General features: G+C 40.1%; 2 protein-coding genes across 6 annotated transcripts in view; one reads left to right on the top strand and one right to left on the bottom strand.

Moving 5' to 3' along the window:
- Positions 1-1242: 1242 nt before the first annotated feature.
- dctn2 (dynactin 2 (p50)) lies at positions 1243-15208 on the bottom strand. Of its 2 annotated transcripts, XM_028575638.1 has the most exons (15): positions 14869-15208; positions 14481-14549; positions 13632-13640; positions 10981-11077; positions 10461-10522; positions 10186-10284; positions 8158-8318; positions 7381-7534; positions 7065-7130; positions 6775-6813; positions 6470-6547; positions 6001-6072; positions 5063-5165; positions 3863-3954; positions 1243-2044 (listed from the first exon to the last, which is right to left on the bottom strand). In XM_028575638.1, the coding sequence occupies exons 1-15, from the start codon at positions 14902-14904 to the stop codon at positions 1958-1960; spliced, it is 1224 nt and encodes a 407-aa protein (XP_028431439.1). In that variant the 5' UTR covers positions 14905-15208; the 3' UTR covers positions 1243-1957. The 2 variants fall into 2 exon arrangements, with proteins under 2 accessions (XP_028431439.1, XP_028431440.1); XM_028575639.1 differs by lacking the exon at positions 13632-13640 and having other exon boundaries at positions 14869-15204.
- Positions 15209-16565: 1357 nt separating this feature from the next.
- Positions 16566-19749, top strand: part of kif5ab (kinesin family member 5A, b) — a 69300-nt gene continuing 66116 nt past the window's right edge. For all 4 annotated transcript variants that reach the window (XR_003692408.1, XR_003692409.1, XM_028576141.1 and 1 more), the window contains exon 1: positions 16566-17064. Coding sequence is in view for 2 of the 4 variants with exons in the window: in XM_028576141.1 (XP_028431942.1) it covers positions 16936-17064 (129 nt within the window). In the remaining 2 variants the exon portion in view is untranslated. The remainder of the gene's footprint in view (positions 17065-19749) is intronic.

A 19749-nucleotide genomic window follows, 5' to 3' on the forward strand; every position in this document is an offset into this window, starting at 1 on the left:
CAGCATTTTGGGCTGACTTCTTAGTAAACTTCAGTTTGTAATTGTTTATAAATGAGTCTTAACAGATGGGACTGGGCTTACCCAATCCATTACACCCAAAATAGAAGGACAAATGCAGTACAACATGATATATAGTACACGGTATGTCTCTGTGCTCATCTGGAGCATTCCCTTCTAAGTTGGAGCTGTGGATCTTGTTCCCTTAACGCACATGAGCAGCTTTGCATGAATGACTCATCAGAAACCAGACGAAACACCTGATCCTTGCCCTACTGTATGTTACCTGACATCAAGCATGAGGCAGCTTTTCGTTTAAATGCATTTTGTAAAGCTCCTAATGCCAGGTGGATTTAAGGTTGACCTCGGAGAAATTCCCAGAGTGCCTTGTATTCATTTCCTCTACAAATGACAAAGTATCAGACTAGTTCTGATACATTTAAAACCACCAATGTGATATTACTGGACTGGATGCTTTAAAATTTCTGCAACATTTCCGTTACGCATGTCTTCATTCACTGTATAGATATATATTGTGTTCACAAAGGAAACGAAAAAAGAACTTTGTTAATCCCATAAGGGAAATTACATTTTTCAAATGAGCTCTTTCTATCTACTTCAGATCCAGTTGGTCAAGATTGTCAAGTCACTCTTCTTTTAGGGATTACCAATGCAAATACAGTCTGGATTGTAATTGACTCAACTTTTTATGTGTAATAGAATTATTTCTACAGGGAAATTTGACAGCACAGAAATGTTAAAGTTTGGCAGAATAATTTTCTCACATGGAGTCTAGTACCTTTTGAAAGCTGAATAACATACAATGCGACTTTGACCTTTTTTTATTAGATGCTATGCTGCCACCTATTGCTTATAGATGGGTATAACAATTCCTTATATTAAAGAAACCAGTATTTTCTCAGGATTTTGAATACCAACATTAGAATTAAATAAAAAGGCAAACAGTTTTCAAATTTGTCACGCTATCGTGTTTTACTTGACGATGTATCTTATTTGCAATACCAACAGCTGATGACTCATTACCAGGAACTTGTTTTTGTGCTCATACCGTTTATCAAAAGTCAGTATGTAACCTTGCCTCAGCCCCTAAATTCATTGGTTTTTCTTTTCAGGCATCTGCCAAGACATGTCCACATGCTCTTTAAAACAGAAACATATACTTTAACTTGTTCCAATACAAAAAAAAAAAAAATATTCATCTCATGATATAAAAAGGAGGCAAGCCTATCGCACTTTGTTTTATTGATCCGTTTCCATGACCACAGATGTACAATACAGTTGACTTGTAGGCAATGACAAAGCAGATTAAAAGTTTGTCTGTGGTGTCTGGTCTCAGTCATAATAATATAGTTACAAGCGACTGAGCATGAAGAGAACAATAAGGTACGCAGGCATATTTACAAGCATTCCTTCCGTGACTTAGCCCTGACACTCGCACAACACTAGAAGACACTAGATCTGGATATTTTGTGTGTCATCCATCAACCCTCCATTACTGTGATCCATTTAATTTGACCAGAGTATACAGTACAAATCCATAAGAGTGAGGTTCCGAAAGAAATGGAGGAATTTCTTATGTTTAATACTAATAATTATAAAAACAATTCAGTCTAAAACTCATTAAGCTTAACAGGGGACTGCAATCAGTGGCATGTATAGAATGGAAAAATGTGTTTTCAGTTGATATCAATGTGATGGAAGAGAACAGGGAACAGGAAAGGAGGGTGGACAAGAACATTTGGTCTCCTTTTTTCTTTCTTTTCCAACTTTCTCTTTCAACATTCCACTTAGTGAAAAAAGGCAGAGACAAAGTAGAGAGCAAGAGAGGGATGGCTAGAAAGGACAGAGTTAACCCCCCCTCCCTCTGTGCTCTCTAGCCAGCTCATATTTGTCCATGTTCTATACTCTTCTCTTGGGCCGGTCCAAACTCCACCACCATTTACTTGGAGAGATTCTTCATCCTCTGATCTAGCGTAGCAAAGTTCTCTTCTACAGTCACCAGATTTTCCTTCATTGTCTGTTGGACCTGGGGTGGGGGGGGGCGAGAGAGTGGATGTTGATTAAAAAATAAATAAATTAAAAAATCTCTAAATAGGCAGCATTTTTTAGAGGCAGTTAGAGAAAACAAGCAAAGGGGGGAGAACCTGGTTACAAATGTGGAAAAAACTTGAATGAATCGGACAAAACAAGACATTTGAAGACATCAACTTGGGGTCTGGGAATTAAATTACAGGCCTACTGGTTACTTAAATATTAGAGTTAAAACAAATAGTCAATGAATTATTGAGTTGATCGACAGAAAATGTATCATTTTAAATGCAACATCTTTCAGTTTTAACTCTTGGTCAGACCAAACAAGCTATTTGAAAATGCTATTGTATTCCCTCAAAAACAGGGACATCGTTAAAATGTCATGGACTAAACAATTAAAATAATCAACAGGTTAACTGATAATAAAAATAATTATTAGTTGACACCCTTTACATTAACATAACTCTGTCATTAATGTGTAAGGTAAATTTAACAGGGAGTTGAAAGGCGTAATTACTGAAAATGCTACTGAAAGCCAACATTATAGGGTCATGTTGTTCCAGGAGGCTATCAAGTAACTGCTGGCTTTCTGGGAAAGTAACGTAACCTTCTATTCAATAACCTTCTAAAAGCCAAAGGACACTTCACTTCGAGAACGCAATGCGTGTAAGTCTATAAAAGTCCCAGCACAACTTTTCTGACTTCAAAGTTTCAACAAAAATCATCAAAAAAGAAAAGCTTTACTTGACAAGGCACTGCTTTGTCAATCCAACCAGGAGCTTTGAACTGAGAAGCCGTGAGTACTGACTGAGGCTTTAGAGAGCTGCACTTTGTTTGATTCTTACTTTTGGGCACGAACACACTGGTCTTTACAACACACCTTGTGGTTTCACACCTATAGTTCCTTTGGTCTGGTCCAAATCAGTTGAGTTAAAAAATCCAAACGTATCAAAATGCGTCATTACAAAACCACGCAACGACGTTCACTCTGCTTATTGGTCAGATGTGTCTGGGGCGGGAGCAAGAAAGTAAATCCAGGAAGAAGGTCCTGTGTTCTGGACTAGAGCACGCTTCTTGCATCTCCATGGTCGAGCCAGCTCATTCCATTTAAATAATCAAACATTGTTTCGCGAGCGATGTCACTATGTCTGCTCTGGTCACCGAGACTTCGCCCTGCTCTGCCGGCGTCTGTCTCCACCTTAAGCGGCGGCTGACCGTTTGACCACGGAGATGCGAGTGACAACAGTCTATTTCTGTGAGAGAAACATTGTAAGCTGCTACAGTTTGCAGGTCCAGCCGCGTTCGGGAAACGAACTCTAGAGCGATTCAACCGAACTAAATGATGCAGGTGTAAAAGCCCCCTAACTTTTGTTTAAGGACAGATTTTTTTTTTTTTTTAACACTCATTCATTCCACATACGAGGTTATTGCCAAGTGGTTGAGCTTGTCAAGTTATTTTTTAATGAATGCAACATTTTCAAATCTGTGAAAAAGCTTCTGTAGACAAGAAGCTAGAACAAGGTTTCACTAGGATTCTACCTTGAAAGATGCAGTTCAGTCGTGTGACAGAAAGGATTCGTTCATATAAAACGACAGCAATTGATTTATTGTTTGACATCTTTTGTGTGGACCCGCCAGTAGGACGGGCATGCATTTCTACTGGCCTCATTAAGTCCAACGGTCCTATGGTTGTAATAGCTCACACGAGGTGTGAACATTCAACACTGTTGAGGTTAAGTTCCACACTCCTGCAGTGTTAGAAGTGATTTACAGTAGGTTGTCCCAATTGTTCCATGGATCTTTAACTTCCTACCTGTGTTAGCAGAGTGTTATTGTCCTTCAGAGAGTTGTTGATCATCTGCTGAGTGGTGTCCAGGTGGGTCAGCAGCTGGCCAAACTGCATGGCTGTGAGCAGGCGGGGTTGGATGAAATCAAATCGAGAGGCAAGAGAAGAGAGAGGGAGACAGAAGAAGAAATCAGATGTAGTATTAGTTCCCAAATTTATAAAGGTGTGGTTTAAAAAAAAGAAAAAAAAAGAAAAAAGTGCTTGTAGCCAAAGTGAAGGGGAGTAAAGACAACTGTAATCTGAAACTGATGAGTGACTGCTTGTGAGAATATTTTTGTTGTTTGCCGTCGTCGGTTTAAAGAAAGATCAGGAGAGAAAAATAAACGCCATGGAGCTAAGAACCCTTTCGCTGCAGACTGTGACAGATTGGTGCAAAGAGTCTCGATGATAAATGACCTCTTTCAGCTCTCACAAATTCATTATCAATATAATCTATTAATGCCAAGGTTCTGCTTTCATGTGCTAAATAATAAAAAGATGATGTGATATATAATATTATGCATCTCTTTCTCCCTGAGGGGGTGTTTAACAGTATTGCTAGATTTAGTCTAATTCTATTACCATTTTGAGTCTCCCTTTCAGTGATTTCTTGCCCTTTGTTGTAATAGAATGGCATGGTTTAGGCTAATTCCATTATCCGGTTGAATCCCATTTTCGCTTAGTTTTCTTCTTTTGTCTCACACTCCGATCTTCCCATTGTAAATGCAAATCTTTCAGGCCAAGTATCCCTTCCCAGCACAGATGCCGCCTGAAACGTGATCCGGGTTCACACCCAGTTATGTTCTGTAGCTACATTCTACATATTTTGAATCTTTAATGCCACTCCCTACCCCCCACTAACCTACATACATCCTCTCCTTGAACTCTCATGGGTGTCATATCAAGGTTCTTCTCCCCTCACATGTAAGAATAGAACATAAATTATCAAAGTTTTCATTGTTATGATCCTTACTGGGGTGAAATCTGCCCCTAGAGCAATATTATTACAATATTTGCAATATGAACCAATTACTCAACACCACCACATGTATATGATATTGTAGATGATAGTATGTTGTAAGTGGGTAGAGTAAAGACTTCAACAAATAATATTGTCTTGTGGCTGAGAGAGTTACACAAAGTCTTGGGCCGCCACCTTGTAAACAAGTTTCCTTTCCCGTGCGTTACCTTGCTCGTGCAACTCCTTGACAGCGACAAGCCTCTGCACCACCTGAGGTACAGAAGTGGACACGGCATCCCACTTCTGCACCACGTCATAAAGCTGCGACACCTGGCAGGTAAACACATACAGGCCCATTTAGTACCACGATAAAGCCTGCCAGCTAAAACAACATATACGTTTGTTTTACCCAAGTTCCCAGCTTTCCCCTTAGTTTCCTGATGTAATAATGATTGAACTGTAAATGATACCTGCATTTATTTATTTTGCGGCGCTGTGGTAGCAAATGCTAGAAATGCGGCTTGAGATTTGGCCTTTTCCAATTCCCACTCTATTTTATGGCTGAAGACAGAGGCCAGGTTATTGTGGGTGCAATGATTTTATTATACATCATCTCACATTAAAAGCATGCTTTTGTACTTTTTCAAGTCTTTCTTTTACAAGTGCAGTACATAGGTAACAGTGTATTACAGTCTCATAGCATCAAACAGCAATGTACCATGTACACTGTACATAATAACCGTTGTCATTCACTGATGACATAATTAACATGCCCTACCCTCTACTGGCCTTTTAAGCGTACACCAATTTAGAACAGTCGATGCCGAAGACACCCAACATTTTTTGCCTGGAAATCATGCATATCTCATAGCTGAATCTAACATGAAAACTTAAAGAAAGTTTATTTCATTACTGATTCAAAATTTCCAAACTATCAGAAAACCTGGTGATAAAACATTTGTTTGGCTCTGACTGCTTACAGGCTGTGCCAGCTGTTTGTTAAAGACAGCCCTGCATTCCAACGTATAGCGCCAGACAACTTCCTGATTGTAGGAATCTTCCAGCAGAGTTTTCCCATCTTAAAGTGCTTTGTAACTTTGCGTGAAAGCATCTGAGATAATTACAGCACTAAGTTTGCACTGATGGATGTGCAGGGATTACAAACCTTGTTCTGTGTCTCAGCGTCCTCAATCGCTGCCTTGTGTTTAGCAATCTCATTCATCTTCCCGAGGACACTCTAAATGGGAGAGAGACAAAGAGTCATTTATTCATTTTGTGCGAGTGATACCGTTTCAGAGGCATTCAAATAAGAAGAAAGTTAGATAAAAGAAAATTTAATTAGACAAGTACTTATTACAATGATGTTTTTTTTCTTTGAAAAACAAGACTATAGTAAAAAGCACATTTTGAATATTTAATTTATGCAATGGTGAAAAAATTGGCAAAATAAATGGAAAACGTGGAAAAATACATGTTTGGTTATTTGGCTATAATAATACGTTTTTCATTTTAATCGGCCAAGAATTTTCATCCCTAGTATAAATAAGAATATAATGAAATTGTAGTTGACATTTATATTACAATCATCCATTTCCCCCTAACCCTGTGCTGTATGCTGTGCGTGGTTTAGTTACCTGCAGTCTGGCCTCCACTTGATCCAGAGTAGCGGAGTCCAGTGCGCTGACCCTTGCCTGCAGGAGCTCTATGGTGGCCTGATTCAAACAAGCACACACGCACAAATTATATACACGCTTGAGCACAAAACTTGTTGTGTTCTTGCTCTTACTGCTGAACAGCAACAATAACCAAACGTGGAGGAACTGATGTCATTCATCTTTGAAGTTTGACCCAGTTCTCTGGCTGCACATCAGATACACAGAGTTATGAATACAGACACAATCTCGATACAGTGTTCCAAAACAAATAGTTGACTTCTTACCATCAAACTGGCTCCTTGTACGCCAGCACTCAGAGGTCCCTGCAACATAAACACAATGTGGGAAAATAAATCATAATAAGAAGCTACCCCGGTAATTTACATAAATCAAGGGAAAGATTTTCTTTCAGTTTTACTTAGTGGATGGTTACTCAGTAAAGGAGCATGAAGAAGAACAGAGAAGGCGATAAACAGAATTAGTGTGAAGCATTAGATAGGGTGTGTGTGTGTGTGTGTGTGTGTGTGTGTGTGTGTGTGTGTGTGTGTGTGTGTGTGTGTGTGTGTGTGTGTACCTGCTTGTCTGATCCTGAGCCAACAGCCATCTCCAGCTCAGCGAGACGCTTCTCCAGTTCCGCAATCTACAGGGACAGAACAAGGCAACACATGGCTGGCAGTGACAACAGCATCCCACAAGACGCGGACACACAAACCCTCACGCACATACCTTCCTGCCTTTTTTCCCCTTTATTTGCCAGCAAATATTCTGACATTTCTCTCATGAGAATGAAAACAAAAAACACGTCTAGCAGATCAACATTTGCTCATTTCACGAGTGCATTCATCCCAGACACTTGACTCTGCTTCCCTTCACCTCCCCTCCCACTTTACCTTGGCAGACTCATTGAATTTTTCCTGCTCTGGTCTGCTGTGCAGCTCGTAGAGTACTACTCCATCTGGGCCCTTAGCCGATGCCGTCGGCTTGCCGTCTCCTGCAGCGCTGACACGGCTGCCCTTGACCACTTCCAGCTGGGTGAGCAGACGCCTGGGGGAAGGAGGAAAAAGGAGACACAAAAGGATTATGTGTTCAATATGGTTATCAGCTCCATGTGCTGCTGTGCCCCCCTCCCTCTTGCTACCAAGCTTTGTTGTAAACTTGAAAGAGCTGTTTATCACGTTTTGTTCCCCTTCTGTCACTTGTCTCTTTCCCTAGCTGTCTTCAGTTCAGAGTTGTGGTCTGACATCTCACCACAGTATGCTTTTATTATCTCTATGGCTTCTCTCTGTTAATCCCTACTCCCTCTATAGTTTTTATTTCCCTTCCTCAATCATCTGTCCATCAGTTCTTGTTCTCCCCAGGTAGTGCTCCACTGAGATCAGTGGGGTTTCTGTGGACAATTGATACCAGCTGTACTACATTACCATTGTAACCCTCCCACTCCTTATATTTAGGTTATAGTAGGCTCAGTGAAATCAATTCCCCTGCTCTTCCCTCAAACCGTCGATTTCCTCTATATCTTCAAGCTACCCTTTTTCCTCTCCCTCTTTCCATCCATTCCCTGCCTACTACCTCATCACTCTGTCAGGGTCTGATAGGTTGTTGCGTCAGGTCTCAGATTCCAGATGCTTGTCCTCTTTATTGTCTTGTCACCCTACCCATCGGCTCACCTGGCCAGCGCTCCATCTGGGTCAGCCAGGTTGATGTGTGCGTGTGGTCCCAGCAGTGAGTCGAGATGGGCCGAAACCAGCTGTTGTTTGAGCTGGGCGGCCTGCTGGGCTAGTACCACCGGGGTCAGGCGCTCCTCTGCACTGCTGTCCTTTGTGGTAGCCTGGAAGCAGAGAGACACCGACATCATTGAGTAACTGAGTTCTCCACAGCAGAGGGCAAATTCTGTGTTTACTTTTGATTTTTGTTTAGGAAAGCTTTAAAAAAAAAAAAAAAAAAAAGGCACTGGTTTACCCGATATACAATCTTTTTCTGGAGTCATGTTTCCTGAATCTCTACAACAGACGTGGTGGGTGCAAAATTATTTCAACTCATTGTCAAAACAGCCTCAATTATGAGCATAAGCTTGAAAAATATAAAAATCTTTCCTTAAAGAGTAACGTTTTTTTTCCAACCCTATTTTACTATGTTTTTGTGTGTAAGTGACTGATGGGAACAACAATCTTTGACATTGCTCCAGTATTAAGAGAGATCGCTGCAGTTGGCAGCGGCGAAACAAGCTACAATGTAAGTTAATAGGCCAATTGTCCAGCTTGTATTTATCTTCACAAAAGTGCTGTTTTTGCCACTGACAGGCTCAGGTTATTATTCTAAGTTTCTGATAAAATTATGGAAAGGATCCCTTCAGAGATAGACCTTTAAAACCTCTTTGAGACCTTTCTCTTTAACCAGAAACAGCTCTGAAGTTACTAGCGCTAAACCCACCAGACTCCAATTAAAAAAGCAATACTTACAGCTGTGATGGTTGGAAAAGTGGAAAGACGACCCAAAACGGCTTTTCATAGTTTTATTTTGTTTCTGTCGATTGTTGAATGAAGTGTATTTTACGATGCTAAATGCAATCAGAAACATGCATTAACTTGCGCGATCCATCTGCTCCGCTCTCGTGTTTTGAAAATGCAGCCAAACAAAAAAACATCTTTTGCAGTGATGCTGGCACTTCTATGTTCCAAAAGATGTTTATTTACATGGAGTCTGGTGGGTTTAGCGAACGCAATTTCCCGGATGTTTTTATGTTTAAAAAAAGGATCTTACTCTTTAACAGAAAGATCGACCTCCTTAGAAATCCTTTCCATTATGTTGTCAGACAGTTAGAATAATAACCTGAGCCTATCAGTGGCAAAACGAGCACTTTTGTGAAGGTAAATACAAGCTGGACAATTGGCCTATTAACTTAAATTGTAGCTTGTTTCTCCACTGCCGACTGCAGCAATCTCGCTTAATACTGGACAAATTTCAAAGATTGATGTTCCCATCAGTGACTTATACACAAAACATAGAAAAATAGGGTCCAGGTTGAAAAAAACAGTAGTTAGTTTATGACATGATTATCTATAGTTGTCAGGCATTTCCTTATTTCTCACTTAATCTGGTCTATAAGTAAACTGCAGCATGTTCTTCTCACCCATGCGTGCAGCATTTGACTTTTTCCATTCACTACATTTACCCAGATGAATGGACACACATTCTGCCAACATGACCTGCATGAGCTAAAAACCACGGATTATTCACAAAAAACAGCCAATTCACAGGTTGAATATGGTGTTGGACCCACAGAGCAGCAAACCCTGCTCTGTGTGTAACCAAGTTAATGACAACCAAGGTTTGATTAGTTTCTGGGTTGAGGGGTCTTTGAAAGTCTGAAAAAGCAGTTTCTTGCACTAGTTTTAATCAACTCATTTTCAGGGTTAATTTAAGGCTTTGGTGCACACACACACCATACAAAGCTCAGGTGTCTAGTAAGAACTGGACAATATTCCACCTCTGAAATTATTCAAACTAAAAGGTTGCACTCCACGGAATAAATACATGACGTTGTCAAGAAGCAGAGTGGAGGAAAGTCCCTCTGTGAGAGGCATCAGAATTTGTGTGCAGGCAGAAAGATCAAGGCTGGATAATCACAGTGTACCGTCCTATTGGCAAGGGAGAGGTGTGCTTGAGCGCATGTGTGCGTCTCGCTGTTAGTTCACCTGGATGGCATCCACCTCCTGAGTGAGTTCCTGGATCTCGTTCACCAGGCGCTGGTACTTCTGCTGGGGCGTCTCCTTCACTCCACAGCCCTCTCCAAGCTAAACAAAGATGAGAGCACAGAAATTGTATGAATATTTGACAAGATAAAGACTTAACTTTGTCAGAAAACACATGTATCTACAAAGTGAAATACAAATCCTAATGGTGTTGTTACCCTAATATGGAACACTTTCTAAAAGAAGTATTTCATTTCTGCTGAACAGAATGTACTCACGATTTCAAATTCTCCTGACTCATAGCCCACTCTTCTGCTTCTACTGATTCTGTCTGAGAAGTCTGGGAAAAGGAGACAAATGGGTTGTGAAAGAATTTTTTTTTTTTTTTTTTAAAAGAACGAAAAAGCTGGTTGTCTTTTTAAAGCCCAGTCTGAACCAGAACAAGCTATGGGGTTTGAAATCAACAAAATGCTGGACTTGTTACACCTGTAACAGAAGAGGGACATCCTGACGCAACAGCACCAAAAAGTTGTTTTTACTGTTGTATGTCATGTATTAATGGTCATTTATCTTTATCTTGTACATGTCTTTATCCGTTAAAAGTAAATATTGTGTTTTGTAAAAGCTATTCTAAAAAGATGACGGTAATGTTTTTTTATACTTTGTGGTGATTAATGGTCACAAGACTGAACTATGACTGTATATCGGAAACAATCTCAGAAACCTCCTTGATAAAGCAAATACAATTATTAACACTTATTGTTACACAGCAATATTTATAATCCACTAAGAACTGACCAAGCCCCTTGGTGTTGACGTGCTTGTCTTTGAACTTGTCATAGGCTGCGTTGGGGTTGACCACAATCCTCTCCACGCTGTCACTGCAGAGCTCCTCCTGTCATTGAAATACCAGCAAATAAAGTCAGATGAACATAAACAAAATCTTAAAAGAGCACGTTAGACTAGACAGACAGCAAAGACTTAAAAGTGAGCCTTGGCTTACTGAGCCAGTGAGCCAAAAGTCTCGAAGCCCAAGGTAGACTTGAAATATGTTGACAGGAGATCTAAAAAGGAAATTATATGCTTGATCATTCCCCAAAATATGATTTAAAAATAACAAATTATGCGGTCAAGTCAACAAGTGTGCCATTTGTAGCCATGAATCATTAAAATCTACAAGAGCTTCACAGCCATAATTTGGGGCAGTCGAGAACCAGATCATTTCAACATAATTTAGAGTACCAGCAGGCAAGAGACAAAAATGTGCAAAATTAGCTACGCATATCACAGCCATAGCTTTACCTCGGCCTGATTGTAGACTCTTAAGACTTTAAAAAGGTTTAACTTTTATAAAAATGTGTCATTCGTGTGGTATAAGTCTACTATGGTAAAAATCAATGTTACGTGGATGAAAAGCTGGAAGCCGCTAACACTTTCTTTTCTAAAGGACGGTTCTTTGATTAGTGATTCTGGGGAGCACAAAAAATAAATAAAAAGGGTGCATCATTTGATCAAAACTTCCTAGTGATCAATTATGATGAACTATAGGCTATGGGTAAGATTAAAACACCACTGACACATACAGCTAGATGACATGAGTCCGGGCTCACAACAGATTTGGATTTTTTTTAAAGACAGACCAACAAAACACACAACACAAGACAGTTACACAGATGTAGGGAGGAGGAGGAAGAGTGAGGAGGAGAGTTAGTCAGGCTCTTACCAGCTCCTTGGGTTTCCAAAGAGAGTTAGAGAAAGTAACGGAAGAGCAGAGGGAGAGAAAAAAGTAGGGGAGAGAGAGAGAGAGACAACACAGATTAATGTGGTTATCACATGCCATGCACACAACAGGAACAGTTGGCCAGGGTCTGGGAAAGATAAGAAAGAAAGCGGTGTTCTGAGGGTTGCTGCTAAAACACCCTGGAGACACGGACTGCTGCTTAGGATGTCTCCAGTTCTTTCTCTCCTTCCCGATTCAGGGTGGTAAGATGGTCCGTTAACACTAACAAGTTACTTTCTCCTTTGATACCATATTTCACTTTATAATGCAGTGTGACCATATGCTCTCTTGGAGGGCATTGTAGGTCTCACAACATTTTTCTATGGATGCAGGGGGTTGGTGTTCTCAGAATGAAGGGAAACGGGTGGTTTAAGGGTGCTTAAAAGAAGTCAAGAAACTTAAAAAGGCTTATAGAAATTGCAATCTATCCTAAATCATTCATCGGGTCGAGTTATTTCTTAATAAGATGCTGTTCATCCGAAATTAATTTGCTGGACTAAACCAAAGCTGTTAATGAAGTATATGCAAGTTAAGGCCCCTATACGCTGTCCCAGACAAACGTAATGATATCTGCGGTCATCAATCCAAGATGGAAGTCTCAGATCACACTGCAAGACATGTCCACCGATGGCTGATTTATAGCATTGGTGACCAAAGAGAGTCTTTGTCTAAGGTCTGACATGGTGCAAAATTTGGGACCAAATTCTTAATATGACATCTGCTAAGACCAACATCTACAAAACAACCAATCGGAATAAGGCATAAAACTAGGGATAGAGTGATCCAATTCCTCTTTTTTGTGAAGTAGCATGGAGGTAATACAAGGTGAGCTTGCTGCCTGCTGTGACAGTATAAAACATCTCAAGGTAGACCATTTAATAAAGGTACGTATTATTAAGTAAGGTCGGTGTAGATACCAATCCAATGCATACCTAGATGCAATTATGTAGAATACACTGGTCAACACAACATATTGAATAAAGTAATAGGCATAAACCACAAAGGCAGGTAAAATGAGTTTGTGGAACTTTGGCAAAGATGGACATCTTTTGGAACATAGAAGTGCCAGCATCACTGCCAAAGATGGTTTTTTGTTTGGCTGCATTTTCAAAACACGAGAGCGGACCAGATGGATTGCGCAAGTTAATGCATGTTTCTGATTGCATTTTTCATCAATGCTAGGATTCATCAAGCTACGTACAGATAACGTACAGTCCAGCACAAATTTTATTATATTATAATCATTTATATCCAAGCCTGACATGCAATGAACCTTCAATATGTTATCACACAGTGTATAGGGGGCTTTAAAATGTCCAGTTAGTCAAAATAGTGTGTTTAGGCAGGAAGCAACTGTTAGAACATGATGAGGAAATTTCTCAAACAAATAGACACACACTTTTCTAATTAAAGTGCTTCTGAAGACCCATCATCATCATTTGCTTAAAAGAGAGTTAAAATGAGCAACACACACAGGAGGAAAATAATTGATTTCTTGCACTTCAAAACAGAAATTGATTAATTATAAAGAGCACAAAAAGAGTCACTTCATTGATTGATTTTTCATTTTATCCCAATCAAAAGAGCTAGGAAAAATGAATATGAGATTAAAAAACATGCATACAAAGCATGGCATTAAGCTCACAGAGTAAAATGGAGCCAGTCTTACTTGTACAAACTAGGGTCCCAGGAGGGGTGGGGAAGAGTCAAAACAAGGGCAAGGGTATGAGAAGAATGAATGTGGAAACATAGAAGGCATACTGGCAATTAGGATTCACTCAGCCGGTCAGTAAACTGTTTAGACATGTTTAAAAGCAATGTCAGACCATCATCCCTCAACTGCTTACAGAGCGTAATCTAGCAATGCCACTATAACTCTGCCCAATGTTAAGGTTGGATGGCAGTGAGAATAGACATTTCTAAGAGTCACAAGACCATATTCATGACACAGTTATAAATAGTATATTGTGTTCCCTGACATTTTAATAGATAATGGTGCTTGTTTTTGGATTTTCATCCATTTCAAAGTTGTCTTCCCTTACTTACTTCTCTACATGTATAAATGAACAGATATAGCCTACTATTATTTATAATATATGGAAGACAAGTTAAACAGTAACCTATCAATGAAATATGAACAATATATATATTTTAAGAAACATACGCTTTGCATTGAAATGTGAAATTATGTATTAAGCATAAATAAAGGAAAGAGGTGGTCATAGGTGTCATCTTAAAACTTTTCGTGGATAACATTTATTTGCCTTACCCAGTTAGTAAGGACAGCACAAATGCAGTAACAGATTCATTCACAGTAAAAGTAATTGCGTGGTTAGGTGTTTCATCGTGGCAGGGATATTGCACACTTATCACAATGAAGAAATAATTGCTTTCTCAGTTATATAAAGTCTGGCAATGCGAAACTATATAAAGTGTAAACACCTCTTATCTTAAAATCCAGCAAACAGGATATTGGTGTCTGCAAACGGACAGTATTGACTACAAAATGTCAACTTACCGACTCAAACTGAGCCTGGTCATCTTCTGGAAGGTCACCGGTCTCGTACACGTCCGGCTCATTAAAGGCCTAATAAAATAATGAGGTAAACAATATATCAACTTATCAGATATCCCGTTTATTGTGATTAGCCTGGCCAACGCCCCGGCCCATTCAACAACACGTATATGCTAGCCATTGCTTTATATTACAAGAATTCAACATTAACTGAAAACTTACCAACTAAGACTCTACAATTACTAACGCTAGTTGTATAGTAATAGCAAACAATAAGCAGACGACAGCGTAAACAGCAGGAATGTTAGTTAACTTAACGTTAGCTGTCGGATATTGGAGCTACAGTTAGCAATCTAGCTAGCTAACCTGTCTGCTAGCATTGGCCACTTACAATTCCTGGCAAGTTTGCGTATTTAGGATCAGCCATTGTCAGCGGGAAGCAAAGACGAGACCAACAAACTACGCTAGAAAATAATAACAGTTGCTTTAAACGTGTAATGATGTGTATGATCGATGAACCGAATTAAATTGTAACAAAAGCTAACGATAGATGAGCCAGCAGTCTCTCAGCCGGTGGAGGCTTCCAGGCTGATGTAGTCACTTGCTTGATATGACAGCGTGTACGTTGGGTTTCATGCAGGCGCAGGCGAAGGGGCGGTGATGCGTTCGCTACAACCAAAGAATGTCTACAACGATGGGAAAGAATTCAACGGCCTACCAAAACCAACAAAACAAACGCTCCCGAGAAAGTCGAGCGGATTTACGCATGCGCTCGGTTTGACCAATACGAGCTAACCCTTTCTGTCGTTTAGCATCGTTTTATTGGATTTATCCATCAAATACAGTATTTGCTGTCGAACTCAGAATATATAACAGCTAATTTGCTTCAAGAACGCCATGATTCTGTCTTTATTTAAAATAAATAAATAATGTTGTTCAATTGCTGCAGAGTCGTCACACGGTGGCGTTAAAGCTACGAGGAAACAACTCAATCAACGGCACAAAGACAGTCGCTTGAGAAGATGTTTCACTCTGTCAGAAACAATGATCCCCCTTATCTAAAGTGTTTGTAAAGTAGGCTGCACAAATGAATAATGATTTTTTTTATGTTTCTTGTTTGAATTAACAAATCATTTGTGCTACAATGTTGTACGTAGACCTACCAACTTTTTTATTTATTTATTTATTTTTATATCACATATAAGGAAAAGTCTTATATTTACATAAGAGTATGTTCTAGTAATGCATGTTTGTTTTCATATTATCACCTGTCTCCAATACTGTCACCATTATTTCACATCTGGCTACTAGATATATAATATAAAGTGGCACCCTTAGTGTCAGCCAACTACATGATTGGTGATGATTGGCCTATATGATTAAGCTTCATCTGTAGGCCCAATCTACAGCAAAAGATACACAGCCGCTTATGGCTTTGTCATCCAGTGCACAATGGCAAATAACATAGGCTACTAGGCGGAGATGGTGTAAATCAATACAATTGAGTAGCACTTTGGGAAATGTAGGCCTATCCTACGTTTTTGGGGCTTGACCACATAGGGACTCAAAGTCAGGATATTTTAGCTGCTTCAACATCGACCATTCTTTATTGTAATCTGACTCTCTCTCAATTTTTCCAACTTGATGGAAGTACAGTGCTACATCAAGGAAATAATCTCTGGGCAAAAATGATGGAACCTTTGGTTCCCCCATGACTACTCATCTTGTCATGCAAACCAGGATTTCCATGACGACCAGTCTGGTGCAGACCTAAAATGCTCTCCTCAAAAACAACTGGGTAGCCTACAGAGAATGTATCACCAGATGCAACAAAGCAACACCTTCACATTTTTGTGCAAATTGCTCCACCTGAATGGTTAAAAGTGGAAGTGAACTTTTCCGTCGAGGCCACTGCTAGTTGTGGTTGCGTGAATAAGAGGCAGAGTTGGAGCTCCTCTCCCTGGTCCCTCTGCTCAGTGGTGCTGATGAGAAAGGATTTGAGTCGCCACTTTACCACGCCCCGCCCCCAGTGAGAGAGCAGGGATGACAGGGAAGCAAGCGTATCCAAACGCTGCCGACCGGACCAGTTTGGAATATACTCCCCATTTACAACTCTCTATCTGTTTTCCACCGCTCAACTGCATCCGAGTTTGGTTAGAGAGCATTTAATACAAGAAACTCTCTCAAACAGGTTCTTTGTTTTTTTTTTTTTTGCTTTTGATTTACATTTCTTAAATGAATTAGAATATAGGCTAGTCTCTCCCAAAACTCGTAGTTGACCATTCTTCCACATGCTTCGCCTGCCAGTGCTTTGCATGTGGGGTTAGCCGGTGGTTTCAGCCCTGCGTCCAGGTGGTTTACGGGAAAAGGTTGCACAGGGAATATTTGATCTTTAATTTAGATAAAGACATTTTTATCTTTTGGAAGCACGTCCACTATTTTTTTTTCTCTCCCCACAATGGCTGATGCTAACGCAGAATGCAATATCAAGGTTTTGTGTCGATTTCGTCCTCTGAACAAGTCCGAAATTATCCGCGGAGATAAGTTCATCCCAATATTTCAAGGAGAAGACACTGTCATTCTCGGGGTAAGTTATCTCTAACGATCTTCCTTTTTGTCACCTTTCCATGCAGTCGGTGTACGCTACCGCTAGGGCTTACACTTCATCTCGCACCCACATCTGATAGCTGCTGGCCAGGCTTAAAGGCTTCTGACAGGGATCAAACTAAGTATAGCCCCTATCAATATTCTGATCAGCATGTTGCATCATTTAGGTGTGCGTTGCTGCCATTAAAGACCAATAAGGTAAGCTAAGCCTTGCAGAAAAAAAGCAAATTGATGAATAGCCTCTCATGTCATGTCTTCAGATGATTTTCCGAAATCATCCCTTTCTTGTTTAAATTAAGTATTAATATACTTTACAAGATTGAGCTTTGTCAGCGTTGTGAAGAAGTTAAAAACTCATCATTTTCTGAAAATCCATCTGACCCCACCTCTGTGATCCCACACTGCTTAATTATTTGCTTCTTCTGTGGTATTGATCTGCTGGATTTTGGTTTCCTGTCTCAGAAGATCATGCAGGATTAATTTATTGATTGTTTTTTATGTATTCTGCAGTTAGCCTTAAATGCATAGGTGCTGCAAATCTAACAAGAGTCATAATAAGGCTATGCTCTGTAGGTTGTCCTGCAGTGAATGTATTTGAATAGCAGCTGATGATTACTGTCACTGCTTTCAAGCAGCACATGGAAATGAACCAAGCTATGTAACATTTGTGCATATACGTACACAGTGGGAGATTAAGAGTGCTCTAAATGCAAATGGTCCCGTTGTTTAGATGTTAAGCACATCTGGGCCAAGGCTAACACACACACACACACACACGCACACACACGCACACACACGCATGCACGCACGCACGCACGCACACACACACACAGACACACAGAAAGAGAGATATCCACACACATCTGGCCTGAGGGTTGATGATGATGAAGACAGCATCCCTATCCCTATCGGCTTACTCTGTTGTCAAACACACACATGCACGCACGCACGCGTGTGCATGCACACACACACACACACACACACACACACACACACACACACACACACACACACACACACACACACACACACACACATTGAAATGCAAGAAAGCATCTGTAGATATCCCTGCAACACTTTCATGTTGGTTGTTGTAGCAGCAGGATGACTTCCTCAAGCAAATTGAATGCTCATTATCACATTATTCCGATGCTATTTGGGAATGGCAGGTTGTCATTATAACAGCTTGAAGTCATTCCTTCCTGTGTCAATCTTGGTAACTGTATTTACCTAAATGTATTCAGGGTGTGTTTGAAGGCAGCAGAAGAAAAAATGAATTCTCTTGTCCTTTCTTGTAGATTATGGGGTTATGTTAACCATCTCAGTATTTTGAATCGCTGTCTTTAAATGATTTATTTGATGTCAGTTCTTCTGTTACATTCAGGCTGTAGTGTGTTGTTCGTCAGAGGAATTGCATACTTCAAATTTAGTCTGCAAATGAGGACAGTTGGAAACAGTTTGTGCAGAAATGAAGTGAAATTATGTTAACCAATTAAGAGAACTGTGATCTGTCATTATGAGAAGAAAACATATACACTGCCAAGACTTCTGTATGGCATCAGGAGCCTTCAAAACTGATAATGTCTGGAAACAGAAGTGTGCATAAATTCACTTCTGTTCAGATGACTACAATCACAAAAGCATGCACACAGTTTCCATCTTTCTGAATGTAATTGCTTTGGAGGCGTGTGGAATGCGAAGAGTTTTTAGGTGTGCAAATGTATTCAAAGTGTGTATTTTCCTTGTGTTGCATCTCTCTTGTAGCTCTGGAATACTTTTAAGTTGTAAAAAAAGAATATATATATATGCCTTCTGAGAGCTGCGGCCATCAGATTGGATCTGATTTTATGATATCAGGCTAGCCAGCATGCTGCAGGAACCCTGTAGCGACAACTAAGCACTCCCATTCTAACAGTTGATAAAAGGAATTGGCATCTGGGCAGCGCTGATGGCCCCACATTTGTCTGTTTGAGGAAGGCTCCTTCCAGAACTTGTTAAATGACAAGGCAATGATTTGAGGTGCTGAGTGATGGCTCAGTTGCTCCTAATGGTGAATGGCGGAGACTTGGAGAGATTAAAGCTCGGGGGAGGATGGCGTGTTGGTGTGCTCTACATTGATGAAGGAAAGTCTCCAGGGCCTCAAAACATTTGGGGACCGAGTGAAGTTGAATGTAACTTGAACTCAGACTTGCACTTAAACTTGACACATCAATTCGCATTTTTTTTAAGCATCACCCTGAATTCTAATATATGCAACTGTCAAGCATCTGATCAAATATCAAACGGAAATCCATCTTATTAGGCTTCAAGTTAATGCGTTTGAGTCTGAACAGCAGCGGACCAAACCAATCAGCTTCCGGTGAGGAGCTACTGGCAGCTACAGGCGTGGTTTAGGGGTGTGTGGCGCATGGATGGATAGTTGGCCGCAACCGTTCGTTTAAAACAACAATGGCGGACATGATAGACTGATGGTTATTCCAATCACCTGCCAGGTATATTTTTTTAAAGTGCCTGCCATTTTCCAAACAGTTTCCAATGACAGCTTCTCAGATTGTTGTGGCACGTCAGGTTATCCATATTCAACTTTTCAATTGTAAGAGAAATATTGTGTTATTTCTCCTTTCATGAATTACATAATCATGCTTAAAAGCAAGAATTGATTTCA

This window comes from Perca flavescens, chromosome 4, assembly GCF_004354835.1.
Source record: "Perca flavescens isolate YP-PL-M2 chromosome 4, PFLA_1.0, whole genome shotgun sequence".
NCBI lineage: Eukaryota > Metazoa > Chordata > Actinopteri > Perciformes > Percidae > Perca > Perca flavescens.

What these genes read in the sequence shown, in the direction of transcription:
- dctn2 (XM_028575638.1), bottom strand. Translation starts at nt 14,904, where the DNA reads ATGGCTGATCCTAAATACGCAAACTTGCCAGGAATT. An exon ending in CAAGGAGTTGCACGAGCAAG is followed by an intron (nt 3,955 to 5,062) that starts GTAACGCACGGG and finishes GCCTGCTCACAG; the next exon opens with CCATGCAGTTTGGCCAGCTG. An exon ending in ATAACACTCTGCTAACACAG is followed by an intron (nt 2,045 to 3,862) that starts GTAGGAAGTTAA and finishes CCCCCACCCCAG; the next exon opens with GTCCAACAGACAATGAAGGA.